This window comes from Phalaenopsis equestris, unplaced genomic scaffold (genome assembly GCF_001263595.1).
Source record: "Phalaenopsis equestris unplaced genomic scaffold, ASM126359v1 Scaffold218084, whole genome shotgun sequence".
NCBI lineage: Eukaryota > Viridiplantae > Streptophyta > Magnoliopsida > Asparagales > Orchidaceae > Phalaenopsis > Phalaenopsis equestris.
Window position 1 is genome coordinate 159,378 of NW_018236553.1, and position 19,476 is coordinate 178,853.

The 19,476-nt window shown below is 35.6% G+C and overlaps 1 protein-coding gene across 2 annotated transcripts in view; it reads right to left on the reverse strand.

Annotated features, from left to right (window-relative positions):
- LOC110037285 (probable isoprenylcysteine alpha-carbonyl methylesterase ICMEL1) overlaps nt 1-19,476 on the reverse strand; it is a 93,213-nt gene that overhangs the window by 60,096 nt on the left and 13,641 nt on the right. For both annotated transcript variants that reach the window (XM_020741890.1, XM_020741889.1), the window contains exons 2-6: nt 14,227-14,303; nt 13,870-13,939; nt 13,679-13,759; nt 13,498-13,572; nt 13,133-13,234 (exon numbers count right to left, since the gene is read on the reverse strand). In XM_020741890.1, the coding sequence (XP_020597549.1) occupies nt 13,133-13,234; nt 13,498-13,572; nt 13,679-13,759; nt 13,870-13,939; nt 14,227-14,303 (405 nt within the window). The remainder of the gene's footprint in view (nt 1-13,132; nt 13,235-13,497; nt 13,573-13,678; nt 13,760-13,869; nt 13,940-14,226; nt 14,304-19,476) is intronic.

The following is a 19,476-nucleotide window of genomic DNA, read 5'->3' on the forward strand; positions in this document are numbered from 1 at the left end:
AAGTATGTTGAATTAGCTGAGGTATGTCTGCTAGCTTGTTCTAATGTGTCAGACTCTCATTTTCTATAATTTCAAGTGTATCACTATATCTAAATGGATATAATTATTAATTTGAGTTTAACTTTACTTTTTTAAAATTTTATTAAAATTTTCTTATAATTACCTCATTTGCTCTTTCATTAAGATAATTAATTAATCATAAACCTTGCACTCATACCACTTTTGTCACAATCCAGCCCGATGCTTAGAGTTAACTAAGACGGGTACAGAAGATCAGACGGTGGGAATTATATTTTTCATATATTTTCTATCACTAACTATTAACAAATAAAAAAGTCACTAATCAAATTATATTAAAAAAGTATAATTAAATTTATCTCATTATAAGTTGTTTGCTTATTCTATAAACAATATCGATTTTATTTCTCATCTTTTAATAAATTAATTACACTTGAAAAGTTAAAATAACAATGAGTTAATCAAAGTCAGTGAATATTCACACTCCAAAACTGCACGATTCCAAAGTTAACTTGATCCGTGACAACAGATGATTTATTAAGTAAATAACGAAGGGTACAATCGAGACTCGAAAAAATAAATAAAACTAGATAATGAAAACAAGACTAGCATGATTTGGTAGCAACACTGAGGAGGGTATCCAAGGACGTCAACAGGAAACTAGGTACGGCCAGTGACAGTAAGGAGGAGCAGCAGGTGCATGTGGCTGGTGGAGCTGAAGGGCAGCCGCAAATGCGGGTAGCTAATGGAAGGCGGGGGCAGCTAGGTGGAGATGTGGTGGACAGCATGTGCAGATGGTTATCAAGAGAGTCCAGAGGAGAACTGCAATAGGTTGCAGCAGCAAGGAGTGGTGGAAGTGGTCGACAACTTGCCTAGAAGTGCGAAAAGAAGACAGCAGTTGGATACAAGTGCTGGACTAGGGGCGGCGGTAGGCTGGAGCGACACGAGGGGACTAGCTATAGGTGGAAGTCTGAATGAAGGGAATAGCGGCACCTAGGATCACAGAAAAGAGAACCTGCGGCCTTTTTGGACACATGGGAGAGTTCTGCGACAAACTACAAGCACGGACGGGTAACTGCAACAATTCAAAGTTGCAGGAATCGGATAACAACGACCTGGAGGTGCAGACGACTGCAGCAATTCTAGCAACTACAAGAATAAGGAAGCAATTTCTAGAATCAGAGAGTGGAGGCAGCGGCACTCTGAGAGCAAAGGATGGAACAGGGGAGTGCAGGAATTGCAGAATGGTAAAGAAAATTACCACCTCGGACGAATTACAGCCGAAGCACCTTCTCGTCGTTGGATACAACCCTCAGAAGAACGTCGGCAGCGAACTCTGACCTTAGAAAATCAAACAACAACCCTTAACCTAAACAAACACCACCTATATATAATAGAGATTAGCAAGTAAAAATAGGTAATAATCAGAATATGAAAGAATTTACAAAAGACGAGCATAGAAAAGGCAAGAACTAGAAAGGATAATAATGGAAAAGGAAGAGGAATAAGAGGCAAACAGGAAAAATGAGAGGAATCATGTGTCGGCAAATTCCACCCTTCTGGGGGTCGAACAGTCCAGCAGGGTTAAATTGGGTAGGCTCGACTCGGTCAGCCCCCGTTCACAACCCCGTGTCAGTCTCCCAAGGTTGGAAGAACTTCGACCTCATTTGTCGATACTTTCAAGTCCTCGAAGTACGGTGTCATGTTCGTGACAATGATCATGGCTGAAACATTATAGTCCCCCTGCAGGTCATTCTTGTATACGTTATTCTTCGATTTTTTAAGTACTCTGAAAAGGACTTTTTTTTTTTGTGTAAGGCATGCTCTTAGTGGGTCTTTTATATTGTTGCATATAAATGATGATTGGGACCTCTCTACTATACTTGTAGACAACAGGGCTCACTTTTGTACATTATAGATGCATACTTACATAATTTTTGTAACTTTTTGATATAATAATGCAAATGCATAATTTCAAGGAAACATTTCCTTCTGAAAGGCCATTCTGAAAGGGTCATTTGTTCGAGACGAGATTGGTATAAGTATTATTGCTACGGGACAGCATCTAAAACATTTGATAGCGGCCAAGTTGAACTTAAAGCTATTTCACTTCTCCAAACAGTATGCAAGTCCTGGATGCTCGAATGCAAGGGCATAGTTATTGAAAGTGATAAAAGTAATATCATAAAGTTCTTACAATCCACAACGAAGGATAGTGTGGTAACAATGACCATTGGAAGCCCCAAATCTCACATTTCTCTTGAAGTTTAAGCAAGTTTTTTTTTTTTTTATTTCTTGTGTTTGTAATTTCTTGTGTTTGTAACAGTGTCGCTCGTTTTTGTGCTAAACGCGCCTTAATGGATCTTGTTTTGATGTATATATGAAGATGATAGGAAACTCTCTACTATACTTGTAGATGATAGATTTCATTTTTGTACATCATAGAGACATGCATGCATAATTTTTGTACTTTTTTCTATAGCAATATAAATGTACATTTTTAAGAAAACCTTTACTTCTTTAGGTGCATCCACATGAGGTCTCATTGGAATGCCACCTTCTTTCTGGACTTATTTGACTGTGTCTGATATTTTGATTTTTCTTGGAGATATCCTTGCCAACCTCGTCGTGGATTTTCAGTATCTCGTGAACAAGCTCTGTAGCATCCTTCGATAATCTCGAATGTCAGCAAGAGTGGTAATAACTCAAGTAGTGTAAGGGGATTGCCCTCGTATACAATATCAAACGGTGTGCACACCGTAGTCTGACTCATGAAGGCAAACTCGGCTTGAGCTAGGATGAGATCCCACTACTTCATACTCTTTCTCACGAAGCATCTCAAGAGGTTTCCTAGGTATTTGTTCACTACCTCTATTTGGGCGTCCATTTGAGGATAAGTTGTTGAACTGAATTGGAGCTTGGTACCTAACTTTCTCCACAAAGTTCTCTCGAAGTGGCTTAGAACTTTGACGTCTCTGCTGGAGGTAATAGTTATGGGAATCCCGTTTAAAATGACAATCTATCGAAAGTATAAATCGGCGATATGAGATGCATCCAATGTCTTGTAATAGGGAATGAAATATGCCATCTTCAAGAAGCAGTCCACGACAACCATCACAAATTCTTTGTTCCTCTACATCCCCGGAAGACCAACCACGAAGTTCATACTAACGTCGACCCATAATGCCTATGGTACTAATAATAAAGTGTATAATCCCACATTCTGCCAATTCGTCTTTGTCAGATGACAAATTATGCACTGTCTGATGTGTCGCTCCACAACTCATGTCAATCTGGCCCAAAAGGAATGCTCCCATTTGAGGGGGGGAGACTCGCCCCTACTAAAATGTCCTACTAATCCTCCATTGTAGCTCTCCTGAAAATGGCCTCTCCGAGCGAACACCTGGGAATGCACAACTGACTCTGGTGGACTAAATTGCCATTTGCTTGGTAATACTGCCCTGTCGATTTCTCCTGACATCGTTCCCAGATTTCCTTGAAGTCTTCTTCTACATTGTATAAATCCTTTACGACCTCAAACCCGACAACGCATGTCTGCATTATTGTGATTAGCAAGTGGCGATGACTCGGCGCGTCTACTATGTCGTTCTAGCTTGTCGTCTTGTGCTTAAGCACGAATTGGTATGATGCTAGAAATTCCACCTAGGTAGTGTATCAGCCCTTCAGCTTGCTATAGCTGTTGAGAAATTTCAAGGCCTCGTGATCCGTAAATAGTGTGAGCTCGTTCGTCAACATGTAATTACTACAATGTTCCAAAGCTTTTACAATGGCATAAAATTATGTCATATGTTGAGTATTTCCTCTTGGACTTGTTCAGCTTTTCACTGTAGTAGGAGATGGGATGACCCCCCTTGGCTTAGCAATGCCCCTATTCCCACTCCAGATGCATCACAGTCTACCTCGAAGGGCTGATTGAAGTCTAGTAAGGCCAACACTAGCGTCAGAGTCACTTTCTCCTTCAAGGTGTCAAAACTGATCTGAACCGTCGTTGTCCATGTGAATTCCTTCCCTTTTAAAAGCTTTCTCACAGGAGCGGCGATAGTGCTGAAGTTCCTGATGAACCTCTGATAGAATGATGCAAGCCCTAAAAATAGCCTCAGCTCAGTTCAATTTTAGCCTATAAGCGGGTCGATTTGGAAATAATGATCCTAATATGAAATCGATGGCATGTTGAATATCTCTCAATGGTGGCAATTCCTCGAGAAGATTGTTGGTCAACACGTCCTGGAAGTTGTGTAGTACTGGTTAAAGCGGTGTTGATATTACATTCTCCATCTTTGTCGCCTGAAATAGGACTAAGGCTACTACGACTAGCGCATCTCAAACTGACTGAAGAAAAGAGACTCACGAGGCTAATGCTTCCTCTATGCCACCTACTCCTCTTATATCTTTAACAGGTAACAATACGATGTGTTTCCTATCATTCTTAAAAGCATATGTATTCTTGGTGCAGTCAAGCTGAACCTTGCAGTCGAACTACCAAGGCCTCCCTAGTAGAATATGATATGCATCCTTCGAAACCACGTCGCACCATACCTACTCCTGTAATGATCACCAAATGAGAACTCAAATAGGCTTGTTAATCAACTCGTATCTCATTTCCCCTTTTGAACCAAGGGAATAGGACTGAGGATGTTTCTGCAAGGCTAAACCCAATTTTTTCACCATCAACGTGGATACTAGATTTTCACAACTTCCACTATCGATTATCAAACTGCAAACCTTGCCTTATATTGTCCACTTGGTGTGGAAGATGTGTCTTAACCAAGACTGGTCTCTTTCAGGTTCTGTCCACAACACTTTTTGTATAACTAATATTTCTCCTTCAACGCCCTAGAGAGCTCTTACTCGTGACTATCCTCAAACTCCTTATCCTTTATCACCCCGATAACAAACAGGTATGTGAAAGAGACAACCCAGCTTGTAGGATAGCTGGTGGCTATGTGGCCATAACCATGGCAGCGAAAACATTTTTTGGCAAGCACTGTCTCGGAAGAACTATCATTTTCTGGGTTCTTCCCACTAGGCTCAGTCTTATCACTTCCTGTTACTGGCTTTCCTGCTGCTCCTGAAGTATGCTTGTGTATACCTTTCATTGCAGGTGATGGCCTGAATGAGGACCATTGCATGAAGGTGGTTTGTAGTCGGGTCTGTCTCTACTACCTTTCAACCTTTAAAACTAATGTTTGAGCGTCCCCAAGTGATCAGTATGGTTGTAGTTAAACCACGTTGCTAACAACGAGCTTCAAGAACCCAAGATATCGGGCAATAATCTACTCCTCTTGCTCAACTAGTTCACACTTCATTTGTAATTAATTGAACTATGCTATGAATTCCTCAACTGACAGGTCTCACTATTGCAAGTGGTGGAGCCTCAAAAGAATGTTCTAGAGTTAGTAAGGCAATAGATAATTTATTTGCAATTCTTTTCTCATCTTCTCGCACTTAAAATTTTTATCACGGCCTTCTATCTTCCTCTGCTCTTGCAAGTTCTGACACCACAATGAGGCATTCTTTTTCAACTTAATGGCAACCAACTCTGCTCGTGTATCCTCTAGCACGTTTTCATATTCAAAGATTCGCTCCACTGTTGTAGTCAGTCAAGAAAGTCATCCGGATCCATGCCGCCATCAAACTCTGGCAAATCCACTTTGATGTTGAAGTCCTTTAGCCCCCATAAGCGAGCTCCTCTCGTGTTCTCCTCTGGCATTGAATTCCAAAACGGCAAGGTCAATATTTCTCATCGCTGATGTCTTCTCTGTGGGACGGGTTCAGATCTTCATCCCCGACACCTCTTCGACTCTCTCGATTGCGGTCGAGGGTAATTTCCCCAAGACTACCATCATCCATCTCTGCTAATCTCTGTTGTACAAGACAAATTTTTCGTTATAATTCATCCCGGGTAATGTCTCGTAGGTATCTCCTCAGGGGCATGGTTGAAGGTTTTGGAGCACAAGAAAACGTAAAAGAGAAAACGAAAGAACGAAAGATAGGAAGAAAAGAAAAAAGAGAGGGAAGGAAAAGAAAGACAAGGGAGAGAGAAAATAAAAAAAATTTGACGAACCCTAAGTAACCCTAAGAAAGTATTAGGGTAAGGCTAGCTCTGATATTGAATGATATCTGAGTTAACTGAACCCACAACGACAAAAGATAGTTTTATTAAGTAAATAACAAAAGGTACAATTGAAACTGGAAACAATAAAGAAAAAAAGATAATGAAGACAAGAATAGCACAATCTAACGGCGGCACTGAGGAAGGTATCCTAGGAAGTCAGCACGAAACTAGGTGCAGCCGGTGATAGCAAGCAAAGAGAGCAATAGGTGTGTGTGGCTGTTGGAGGTGGAGGACAGCAACAGATGTGGGTGTTTTTTGGTAGGTGGGGGCAGCTAGGCGGCGATCTAGCAAACAGTAGGTGTGGGTGGCTATCTGGAGAGTCCAAAGGAGAACTGCAGCAACCTGCCACTAGAGGGTGTAAGGGAAGTGGTTAACGACCTGCCTAGAAGTCTAGGAAGAAGGCAGTGGCATGATGCAAGTGCAGGACAAGGGGCGACAATCAACTGGAGTGGTAGGAGGGGACCGGCTGTAGGTGGAATCCTGGAGGGACGGAACAGCAGCACCTGGGATCATAGAAAAAGTGAACTTGCAGTCTTCTGGAGAAACGAGAGTTCCACGGCAGATTGAACGCTAGGATGACTGCAACAATTTGGAAGTCGTAGAAATCGAATAGCGGCGACCTAGAGGTGTTAACAATGACTGCGGCAATTCTGGAAACCGCAGGAAGAAGGAAGCATTCTCTAGAAGTGGGAATTGGAGGCAGCGACACTCTGAGAGTAGAGTATGGAACCAGTGAGTGTAGGAACGGTGGAATGGAGAAGATAATCACCACCTCGGATAAGTCACAGCCGAAGCACCTTCTCATCATCAGATACAGCCCTCAGACAGGGAAAACACCAGTGGCGAACTCTGAACTCAGAAAATCAATCAACAACCCTTAACTTAAACAAATACCACCCATATATAATAGAGATTAGTAAGTACAAATAGGTAGTAATCAGAATAAGAAAAAAATTAGAAAAAGCAGGCATAGAAAAGGCAAGAACTAAAAAGGATAGTAATGGAAAAGAAAGGGGAAAAGGAAGGAAACTGGAAAAAGGAGGGAAAATCATGTGGCAGCAAGTTCAGCCCCTTCTGGGAGCCAGTCGGCCCAGCGATACAGGAATGAGCAAGGTTGGCTCGGTCGGCCCCCATTCCCAACCCCGCGTCACTACATTAATACAAAGAAAAAGAAAACAATATGCATGTTAGTTAAGCTTTTAATAAATCAATATAAAAATTTTGATATTTTAAGAATATAATGTTATTTAATAAATCTTACTATATGAATAACATATCTAAATAATTTAAAAATATACAATCGTCACAAGAGCGCCATCTAAAAATTGTATTAATTAAAGTATTTCAATATCAACATCATTTTCTATTTACATGCACGAGTATCTTAGTGATTCCCTACTAGTATCATAGAGGGGTGGCTCTATCATAGTCAATCATGCACATACAACCAGTAGACATATCATTCATGTGTTCACTGCACATAATTTAATATAACCATAAACATATAACATTCATAACAATGTGACCAATAAAGAAAAGAATATATCAATCAAAATAACATTTGTACAAGCATCACTTACTAATGCAAATAGTTGAAAAGAAATAAAATATTACCATAGATTAAAAGTATGAGTACTCACCTTAATGTCGATTAATTTGTTATTTGATTTGCATTGTCATCGACTCTTCTAAAATTAAAACACTAAAATAAACACGGTATTCATATTACTAAAATTTAATTTATTTATTGCTTTAATTAATTATTAATTAAGTATTAATTTTCATCATTTTACTTTATGAAATACTGATTAAATTTATTTTTCTATTAAAATTCATTAATTAAATTATAATATCAACCGAAACTCTTTTTACTGAAATTTGTTGGGATAAATCTTTCTCCTCCTCTAGCTCGTAAACTCTGCCTCCTTATATTCCTCTCAAATCTGAAATTATAAACCAAGAATCCTATTTTAATAAAATTTTATATTAAAATTATAATGTATATAAATAATTTTCTTATTAAAGTAATTAATTAAAGGGATAATTACATACAAACCAATCGAAACATTAATATTTACAACTTTAGCACCCAAGTAATTTTTTTGAACTACTGAACCAATGTTTTACGCGTGTCATAGCCAAACTATTGATAATTTGATAAAAATGAAAAATATGGGTTAGGTTTTTATAATGAATTTTGAGTGAGAATATAAAAAATGGATGAAAGAGGGTGGTTGATTTGTAAATAGCAAGTTTAAAGGTGGTTTGTTTGTAATTACCCCTTCATTAAAACTACCAGACTTTACCTTTAAAATTCGATCGAACCTTGATCCACTTGAACCCGTCTTCCTCCCCTGCATGCGAGAGTTGTTATGTAGGTTCTTGAAGCCACCCTTCTTCTCCTCCTTCCTTCCTCCTCTTCTTCAATGGTAGCTAGGGCACGATCGAGCGCACGCACAGAGCTTCCTTCCTCCCACTTCCTCTTCCTCTTTACGCAACCACAACATCGTTGCCCAAACCTGCTCGACAACAGCTCTTCCCGCACCAACCACGGTATCCTCTCTTTAGCACTAGAACAACTAAACTCTACAGATAAGTCGAATGTGAAGCTTCATAGAGCAAATTCATCCATTGCATTCCCAACCCCTCCTTTCAACTCCCCCTCTTCGGTTACCTGACTCCTCGATTCCCCTCCCTCTTTGGTTCCCTCGGTTATTTGAAACAAAGCATCACACCTAATATCGATTATCCATCTCACAAGCTTGCAAGCTTATATCTCTCAACTTCCTTTGTTGCACAATTCAGGCAACGCAAGCCCTCGCATCTCATTCTTATCTTGTGATTGTTTGGCACAATAGCTTCTCTGGGTTATCTAACTTCCACTCTCTGTAGATGTTATTTGCAGGTGCAAATCTAGTTGCTTTTGCTTTAGTTCTCCTTTATGGGATCTTGCGTGTTCTTCCTTAACGAGAACTTCCATGTTTTTTGTCGTTTGGTTCGTGGCTGCCTTTAACGCTATCAGCACCTCCTTACATAAACATCTCATAATAGCAGCTAGTGTTGCCCTCATTACACGGTCATCTTTTGGTCTCTTGTTCCCAATAGATTTTTTGCCCATGCCATGTTTGTAGTTATGCACATTATCTTGTATTGATCACTATTAGGGAGCCTTCAACATTTTTTATTTCATTAAGGTCTCTTTGAACCTCACCTCTTCATGCAATGATTTTTCGAAAATCATGTTTGGCCTCCTAGTGAGGTTGCCACGTCCTTCCCAAGTGGCCTTGGACTTTCCCAAACATTCTCTACTTTTCTTTCACCAAAATTCAACAATTCAATAACATAAACAAGCTTCATTGTTACAAGGTAAACCTACACATCTTATCCGAAGAGAAAATTTCTAAGCTAGGAAGGCCTCTCTCCCTAATAAATTCTCAATGGGCCGTACTAGCATAAAACTAATTTGAAAATCCTTACCTGATTTATAGCAGATAGGTGACTAATCCATTGGGCTAATCGATTCTAATTAGCTCATCATAAAGTCATTCGATTTCTTTATGAGGCCCCTATCACTCTTATTTGGATCTTATTTTAACGACTTCGATCTACACTACTTCAATCAAACTACCTTACTCTCCTTGACTTCCGCATTTTGAAAGTTTTTAAAATTGATGCTACAATAGTTTATTTTACTAGGCCCTCTATGATTAGAGTCTTGATGAAATTGGATAGTACAACCCTTTTCAATAAAGAGAAGTGAATTTCTTCTCTGTTATCTGGACATTAACAATTGGTGCTATTTAAAAACATTCATTCTTTTTGCTCCTCTTGTCATAGTTTTGGGTAAAAATTTAACAAGGATTTCAAGCCTCACCCAAATTAAGAAATCCTAAATTACAGACATAAAAATTTACACCTATCCTCCAACCAATTTGATAAAAGACCCCCTCATCAATTAGGTTTCTTCACAAAACCTTGAGTCAGAATCAAATTCTCTTATAGAGATAATTGTTGATGTGCCTGTTCCTACTAGCCCATTGGTGTCAGTCACTTTATTAACTGCTGATATTACAATCAAGAGTATTCTACAAGCTCTTAAAACACCTCAACCTTATCCAATTTATGAACAAAAAGATGATTATTTATCACAATATGTTACTATTCTTATTGGAGAATTTTAAGTATTAAGTATCTAGTGGATAAGAGATTTCATATTACTTAAAAAAAAAGGCGTCAATTAGAACACTTATCGCCAGTACCCATTTCTTACCAAACTTTAAGCTAAAAAGTTCAACTGAACCTTCATATCTTTCTATTATATTTTCATTCTATTGTAACATTTCTATGTAAATGTCCTTGTTATATTCATGCCATTATTTTTAGCTAATATATTTTGCTTTAAGAAAATATCAATTTTAATAATAAATAAGATCCTTTTAAGGCTGACTCATGGGTCACTAACTTTAATATCTCCTTATACTTAATTAAAATTATTAAAAAATATTTATCATAATTGAATAATTATTCAGTATTTTCTCCTTCCATTAATTATTAAAATTGTTTTCTGAAGGATAAATATCAAACAAGGTTTTTTAAACAATTTAAATCATAAGTTCTGAAAACTTTCTTTCTTTGATTTAAGAAAATAAAAGCTTATATTTTGTGATAGTATTTTGAAATTATTTATATGAAGGGTTTAAATAGAATTGATTTAATTATGTCAATCATTTAAACGATTTAAAGTTTTTAATTTGATTAAGAAATTTTTAAAGGGTAATTTTTGGCTAAAAAAATTCATTTCAAAAAATTTGACATTTGTTTAAGAACATAAGGTAAATTTTATAGTTACTATACTTCAGTTAACCCTGAGTTAATATAGAATTTGATAATAAAATTCATAAAGTTATTTCTTGAAACAACTTTGGCTAAGATTGAATTAAATTTCAAATTTTATTATTTAAAAGCAATATCACACAAATAGGTTAGTTTTATGGTCAATCCACAGAACTGACTTCATTTGAGATTGTTTCCCCTTTCCCATATCATTTGCATATGCATTTCATGGCATTAACAAATTAATAAGGGTGTACACAAATTTTACATGCATTTAATAACTCACCTCAATGAGTTAGGTTGAGACAGCCTACATAAATGAAGTTTCACACTGCACATCTAAGCATTGTGCATTAATCAGTTCAGGATCATCATCCCTCCCAGACGAGCAATGTTAGCCTAGGCTAGAGTCATACCCATGTTTAGTTGGACCAAATCAACCTCAACAACATATATTGGTGTTCAAGTTTCCTACGTTCACTTAAATGCTCTTGGTACTTAGACATACCTATATTTGGTTAAGGGGTTATTTGTTTTGCTGAAACAGAAATGCAGTGTAAAAGAAATGTAGTGTTAAAGTAATGTATTGTATTTATAATATTTTAGATTTATTTGGTTTTGTAAAATAAATGTAGGACTTTAAATATTTTTGTTTAGTCGGAAAAAAATAAATTCAATGTAAAATAAATTTGTCAAGATCAGCAGCAGCGACAGGCGGCGGGCAGCGGTGGATGGCGAACAGCGGGCTACAATGACTAATGGCAAAGGAGCGACCCGGCAATGGGTATCACTTCACACAAATCAATGTATACGAAATTCCAAAACGCTTGAATTTTTAAAGCCTCTACAAAAGGAATGCAGTGCTCCATTTGTTGTTGACTAAATAGCCCCGAGTAACTTTCTCTCAAGAGGACAAAACGACGCGAGGAAATCCCCTAAATGTCATGTCTTAAGTGGGTTAAATCCATATATACATTCATTCATTTCTAGAGGGTCAAATCTACTTTCACATTCTTTCCTACTCAAATACCAAATTTACATGAACAAAATCACTATAAATATACTCCTTCAAAAGCTATTCTAAAAAATTAAAAAATTATTTTAAAAGTAACATTGAAGTCCTATAATTTAAGTGATATGCCTTAGTTTATTGATCTTCAAGAATAGAACCATCATGGCCGTCTTATCCCCACCATATGAAGTGACCCCCCATGCCCATCCTAACTTAGCAAACGCTATGTGATTGGCATAACTGTAAATGTTGTTAGCCTAGTGTCGGTTGTACTTAGATTTTTGCTGCACTCGCTATTATGTGTTGTATTATTAAGTTTGGCTACACGCTTTGTATTGATTTGTATATATGTGCATTTGGAAAGAGATACCACGTGTGTACATGAGTGAGTATGCATGTGTGTGTCTCTTCTACTTATAATAATGTAATGCCCTAGAAAGCATTGCAAAATGAAAAATTTCAAATATAAGACCTTTATCCTTCCTCCTTATCATATACTGTCTAGGAATTATGTGTTTCTTCCTTGGCTCTAGGTTATATGATTTCTTTAAATGAGAAAATTGAATTTACAAATAAAAGAACCTCATATCAGGCTAGGTCTAAGCCATGTGCACTTATAGTCTGATCACCTAGAATTATGGATATATAAAATCTTGATCAAGCTATGTTCAACCTTTTGAGTTACTTACCTATACCATAAGCCCCTTTGAGCGCACATTATTAAGAAAGACTTTGGCATCAAATCTTTTGATAACTTCTTGAAACAATTGGAACAAAAGCTCAATGATTACTCTTGACCAATATACTATCCTTCGAAATGATCTTCCTTTGAGAGAATCAGATCCCAAAAAATAAAAATAAAAAATAAAAAATAAATGAAAATATAAAGAAACTCTTCGATTGAAAATATTAAATATTTCATGAGATTTTTCATAAGTTCTGATAGGTATAAGTGGTCTTGAATTTCTATACACCACTTTTTCTATCTTCTCACCAGAACAGTGTATATGACTTTTTTTTTTATCCAACAAATAAGATGAGAGGACATAAAATAATAAAAGCAGCTTCCGGGAAATTTTCAAAACTAATAAAAAAGGCCAAAATCATAATTTTTAAAAATAAATGTTACTTGCCGGTCCCGATCGCCTCCATAGCTAGCAATATTATTGCATACAAATGATATTCCTTCAGAAGCATCTTTTACCATGTCACTAATTGTTCCTTGAGGAAAATTTCTGATAAAGGAAACAGCAAAAGCACAAATAAACAAACAATTATTAGCCATTAGTAGCATACAACAGCAACAACAACAACAACAACAACAAAGCCTTAATCCCACTACGTGGGGTCGGCCACATGAATCCTTTTCTCCATTGCATCCCTATTTAGTGTCATATTTTCATTTAGTTCTAATAAATTAAGAACTAGCCATTAGTAGCATATATCAGTTTAAACCTGGATATTTGGGAAACTATTAAATATAAAGTCTACTAAGTACCTGTAATCTATGCATGCTACAATTATTCCTCTTTCTGACAAACGCCTCCCCAGCAGACAACCCCATGCTTTATAACTGCAGAATGAATATTTTATCAAGTGAATAGTTTTTGCTCCCAGATTTGAAAAAAAACAAGAACATTTTTAAATTCATATGTGCAAGCAGGTCAATGATTACCAACCCAATGATCCAAGCTCCTCCAGTCAAAAATGCCACGACTGGCTTTGAGCCATTGATATCTGTAGGTAAATATAGATCCAGCCTGTATATAAAGACATGCATGAGTTAGTACAAGAAAAAGGAGTATGAAGTACACAATTAGTGATAGATAGAATATCCTATATTAATTTATAAAGCTCTATAAAGTCATACCGGTTTCTTGGCTGGTCACCATAAATTATGCTTCGTCGGACCTGACTTGAGAAGAAATAGTAGTACCCAACTACCATGAACAAAGAATGTCAATCTCCACAGAAAACCTATTTATCTAGAAAAAAAAAACCCAAAACTTGCTCAGAAGGCAAAAGCATATGTACTCATTCAAAAAATTATTCAGAAAACAGTAATTACCACATACTCCACAAGTATTTATTTTGGTAAAAAACCAAAAACAAATAAAAAGAAACTAAATCAATTCATCGATCATATAATTATGCACCAAGAACACTGAGATTTAGAAAACCAAGAAATTCTGAGAACACTTGAGTAAAAAAAAGGACAAATACTTACCCTGTATAAATCCAGGCATAAGAAGAATAGCATAACAAACAAGAGCCAAAAACTTTGTGATCCAGCGGTACCCTACACTGAATGAAATTAAATAATCAGAAAAACCAATATCCCAGTGCTTAAGAAACACCAATAATTTTTTACACATACGGTAAAATGTTTTTAAAATAATAATGTGCTATGTTCATATTTTAAGATGGTTACAATCTAAAATAATCCCTCAATTATTTGATTGACTAATTTAGTATCTATGTGAGAAGATCACACTTTTTCCAATTTAACACCTCAATTACACAAAATTGATCTAAGAAGGTTTACAAAAATTAAATTGGGATTAATTTTGTGTAATCCAGTAGCTATATTGGGAGCAATTTGCAGCATAATTTTTACATGAGGGACCAATTTGGATCAATTTTATATAATGGAGGGACTAAATTAGAGAAATGTGATACAAAGAGGCTAAATTTGACAAACACAAATAATCGGAACTCCGTCGAGATTCAATCTTACTTTAGGCTATATAAATCTACAATAAGTGCAACTTAAACGAGATAAAGTACATAAAATCTGAATATTACTCTGGCTAAACATCCCAAATATAGTTAGCATTGAAGCATGAAAGCCACGTGTGAAGGATAATTCTACAAATGACTTTCCGTAAGTATTGATTAAAGCAAACGAGCTGCAACTATTTGATTAAACGGCAGCTTTTCTACTTCAGCATCATAATTAACCTTATCCGAAAATTTTCAGCTAGAATCTTCATTTTGCATTAATTTTAATCGAGTGTTATTTAAAATCTTACAGGATTTTTCACAACTACAGCTCGTAATTTTTATTTTCTCCTTTTCTTCTTCATGTTTCAATATTAGTTTAATTAACTCATACAGCAATGCATCCTCTACCCTCCTTTCGACATATTCAAACTGCCTATTCCACTGCCCTCAACATGGCTATTAATCGCATTTTTTAATCAAACATACGAAACCATACAACATAGATGTACAAAGATATTCTGCTTAATGAAGACAAATTAACGGTTCCTAAGTATAAAAATTTGACCTTGTCCTGCATGATTATTGTTGAAGGCAAAATCGTGGGATTGAATAGGTATCCGAGCATTTCATCTTTAGACATATATTAACTTCCCATGAAAAGAATATGCATGATAATAAAGTTATCACCACACTTGTAGAACCTCATGACTGACAATATAAGCTCACAATTGCATATAAATTGTCAATAGCCGCACATAAGTAAGCTGTTAAATTAGATTATCTAAACATATTTGCACAAAATAATCAACTGCAGCACAACTTTTCTTTTTAAATTTTGGGTTTTATGAAGGTTATCCTTCGGTGATTTGATCAAAACACGGTCCATTCTCTCTAGAGTATCAAGTTATTAGAGATTGTCTACCAATTCAGCTTTCCATGAAGCAAAATATGATGCATCTTAAAAGTTCATGAAGGTGTTGCCAACAAAATAGTCACTATCCACATTTAGGAAATTAATCACATGTATTCTTAAATAATTCAACACAGTCGTTGCCAGATCTCAAACCCTAAATGCGAAAATTGTAGGGTTACGTTAGGTAGTCGACAGCTAGCATAAAATTTTTGTTGAAAAATCATGATATGAATCCTTTAAATCATCGTGTAAATGCTAGGGTGTTCCCTAGAAGCGACATGTTGTATGACTGAAAGACCGTTACACAGACGTCTAAGTATAGTGTCAGATAAGCAAGGATTCTCACATTATATATAGATGCGGGCAAAGAAGTTAGTCTGCGATACTAACATCAGGATAGGATCTTCTAATATAGATATTCTCACAAGTAAATTAATGGAATTAGTAGATATAATGGTTCATAAAAAGATAAATATCTTATGTATTTAAGAAACTAAATGGGTTGGAGAAAAGAGCAAAGAGATTAATAATTTAGGTTTTAAACGTTGGATTCTGGCATGAGTCGAACTAAAAATGGTGTTAAGTGTAATTATAAATAAGAATTTAAAAGATAATTTTGTAAAAATTAATAAAATTGTAGATAGAATTATGGCCTAAAGATTATGTTGATACTAAAATTTTTAATGTTATAAAAATTGGACATAGAATTATAACCTAAAGATTATTGTTGATACTTAGATTTTTAATGTTATAAGTGTTTATGCTCCTCAAATAGGTTTAGATATATAGGTTTAAAAGAAATTTTTTGAGTGACCTAGAAGAATTAATATAAATGATACATTTTGAAGAAAGAATTTCTTTTTTTTAGGAGATTTAAATGGACATGTTGGTAGAGTAATAGAAGATTTTAAAAATATTCATGATGGCTAAGGTTTTAGAGTGATTAATGAAAAAGATAAAATCATATAAGATTTCCTTTAGCTTATGATTTTATTATTGTTAATGCTTTATTTAAACAAACTGATGAACATATTATTACCTATAAAAATTGATCGAATAGAACACAAATTGATTATTTTCTTATGAGGAAAAGAGATCATTGAGAATATCAAGATTGTAATGTCATTCCATGTGAAAATTTAAGTATTCAACAGCAATTATTAGTTTAATTTTTGAAGATGATGAGTTGGAAAATAAAAAATACAAGGAAATATTGTCGTAGTATTTGAGGAGGACACCTAAAAGAAACAAAAAAATTATTTTTATGAGTAAACTTCAAGATTTCAAGATTTAGGATGTTAATGAAAAAACTATTTGTATTTAAGATAAAGTAACAAATACTATTAAATAAGTGGCAAAAGATGTACTTGGAGAATCAAAAACAAAAAATTTTATAAATAAAAATAGTTTGTGGTTGAATAATAATGTGAAAGATGAATAATATTGTGGTTGAATAATAATGTGAAAGAAAAGATAAAATAAAAGAAATTTTGTTTCAAAAATTAGTTAAATGTTATAGTGTAGAAAACTGAGAAAAAAATAAAGTGGTTCATGGAGAGCCTAAGAGAATAATTTGTGATGCTAATAATTCTGTTTTTAGTGGTTTTTACAATAGAATGAATACTGAAGAAGGTGAAAAATATATATAAACTAGTCAAAAAAAGGAAAAAGTAAATTAAAGATTTATTCAACTAAAGAGTAATAAAGATAAAAATCAAAAAATGATTTTCTTAGAGGAAGATATTCAACATAAGTGGGTGAGATATTTTGATAAACTTTTTAATAAAATTTCTGATAAAATGATCGAACTTAGTGATCGTAATGTAGTTAATAATAATAAAACTATTTTTTCGTCGTCGCATTAGTAAAAGGAAAGTTAAAGGGCTTTAAAGAAGACCAAGAGTGGAAAATCGGTAGATCCTGATGATTTTCTAATTGAAGTATGGAAATATTTAAGAGATTTAGGAGTTTCTTGGCTTACGAAACTCATTAATATTAAATTAAAAACTAGAAAGATGCTTAGGAGGGGAGAAAGAGTATTTTGCTCCCCAATTTTAAAAATAAAGGGGATGCCCAAGAGCGTACAAATCATAGAGGAATTAAGTTAATGTGTCATACATTAAAATTATGGAAAAGAGTAATTGAATATCAATTAAGGGTGTATTTGGGGCAGCTTATTTGTCGCTTGTGCGTTTTCAAAACACCGTGGAAGCGTTTGTTTAAAGTGTTTTGCCTGAGTTTCAGAATACGGAGTTTTTAAAATGTATTAGACGTTGAACGTGCATACGACCCCGCGTCCGGCCATTTTGGTCTCTGATCGCGATACTACCCTTCATCGTTTTCAGCGATTCTTCCCCTCTTCCCCTCCGATTCGCCTCGCCTGGATCGATTTTTCCCCTCTTCCCCTCTTCCCCTCTGATTCGCCGATTCTTCCAAGCGATCTGCCTCGCCTACTCCTCTCCCTTCGTTTTCTGCGATTCTTCCCCTCTGGTTCGCCTCGCCTAGATCGATTCTTCCCTTGCGATTCGCCTCACCTACTCCTCTCCACCGTTCCACTAGATCGATTCTTCTTCTGCGATTCTTCACGCTTCTCACCGCCTCCTTCCTGATGTTCTTCACGCAGTAGTGGGGACCGGTTGTGGGGTTGTGATAGTGAGACCAATAGTGAACAGGTTGATGTCTCCAAGGGCTAAGCTTCTACTATGGTAATTTTTTTTCTTTTATAGTTTTTTCTTTTTCCCCCTGTAATGATCAATTTTATACTCTCACAAAAAATCTAAAAAATTAGCCTTTGCACTTCATAATCACTTGATCGAATAGACAAATGGATAAATGATTAATTTTCACAGTTCAATAGGAAGTTTGTCTCACTTTTCTATTTTTTATTTTGCTGCCTGCAGAAAGTTAGATCTGAAATCCTTTTACTGTGTTTTTTGATCTGGCATTTAGAGTTGTGAGCGGTGATTTGATTCGCGTAGTGTAGTTGTTTTGAGGGGATTGACATTTTGATGAATATGAAAGTCGGTTATTTTTAAATTTGGACGCCTTTCTGCAGTATAGTCATTTTGGTTGGATTCTGCGTATTTATAAACAACAATTGATGATCTTATGTTCGAAACAATAGCTATAATAGTTGACGATGTTAAGAGGCAATTTCAATTTAGTTTTGGAAGAACATTTTAGAGGTATCTCTTTTGTCATGAGAAATAATGAGAATCTTGTATTTACTTCCCTTTATCATTGTGCTTGTATCAGTTGTTTTCCAAACGCATAAACCAAACAGCTAAACAGTTTATCCAAATTAAGGGCAGAATGGTCTTTTATCCAGAATCAGCTGTTTTCGAAACGCACAAACCAAACAACTAGCCAGCTTGTCAGGATAAGCTACTGATCAGTAGATTATCAGGATAAGTTGATTATTAAGCTGCTTATCTGGATAAGTTTAAGTTGATTATCTGGATAAGTTGGATAAGCTGCAGCTGACCCAAACAGACCCTAAGACATGATTAAAATATTTCTAATAGTCAGCTTGGATTTATGTTGGGCAAGTCTAATATGGAAGCTATACATTTATTGAGAGGTTTGATGGAAAAGTGCAGAAAAAGTTAGGAGGATTTACATATTACTTAATTGATTTAGAAAAAACTTATGATAAGATTACATCAAAAGTTCCTTGGAGAGTTCTAAACAAGAAAGGTATTTATATGATTTATATTCAAGTCATGAAAGACATGTATTCTAGGGTTGTTACTTGTGTTCAAATTGAAGGAGGATTGACAAAATATTTTCCTATTTCTGTTGGATTACATCAGGGATCGGCTTTAAGCCCATATCTTTTTG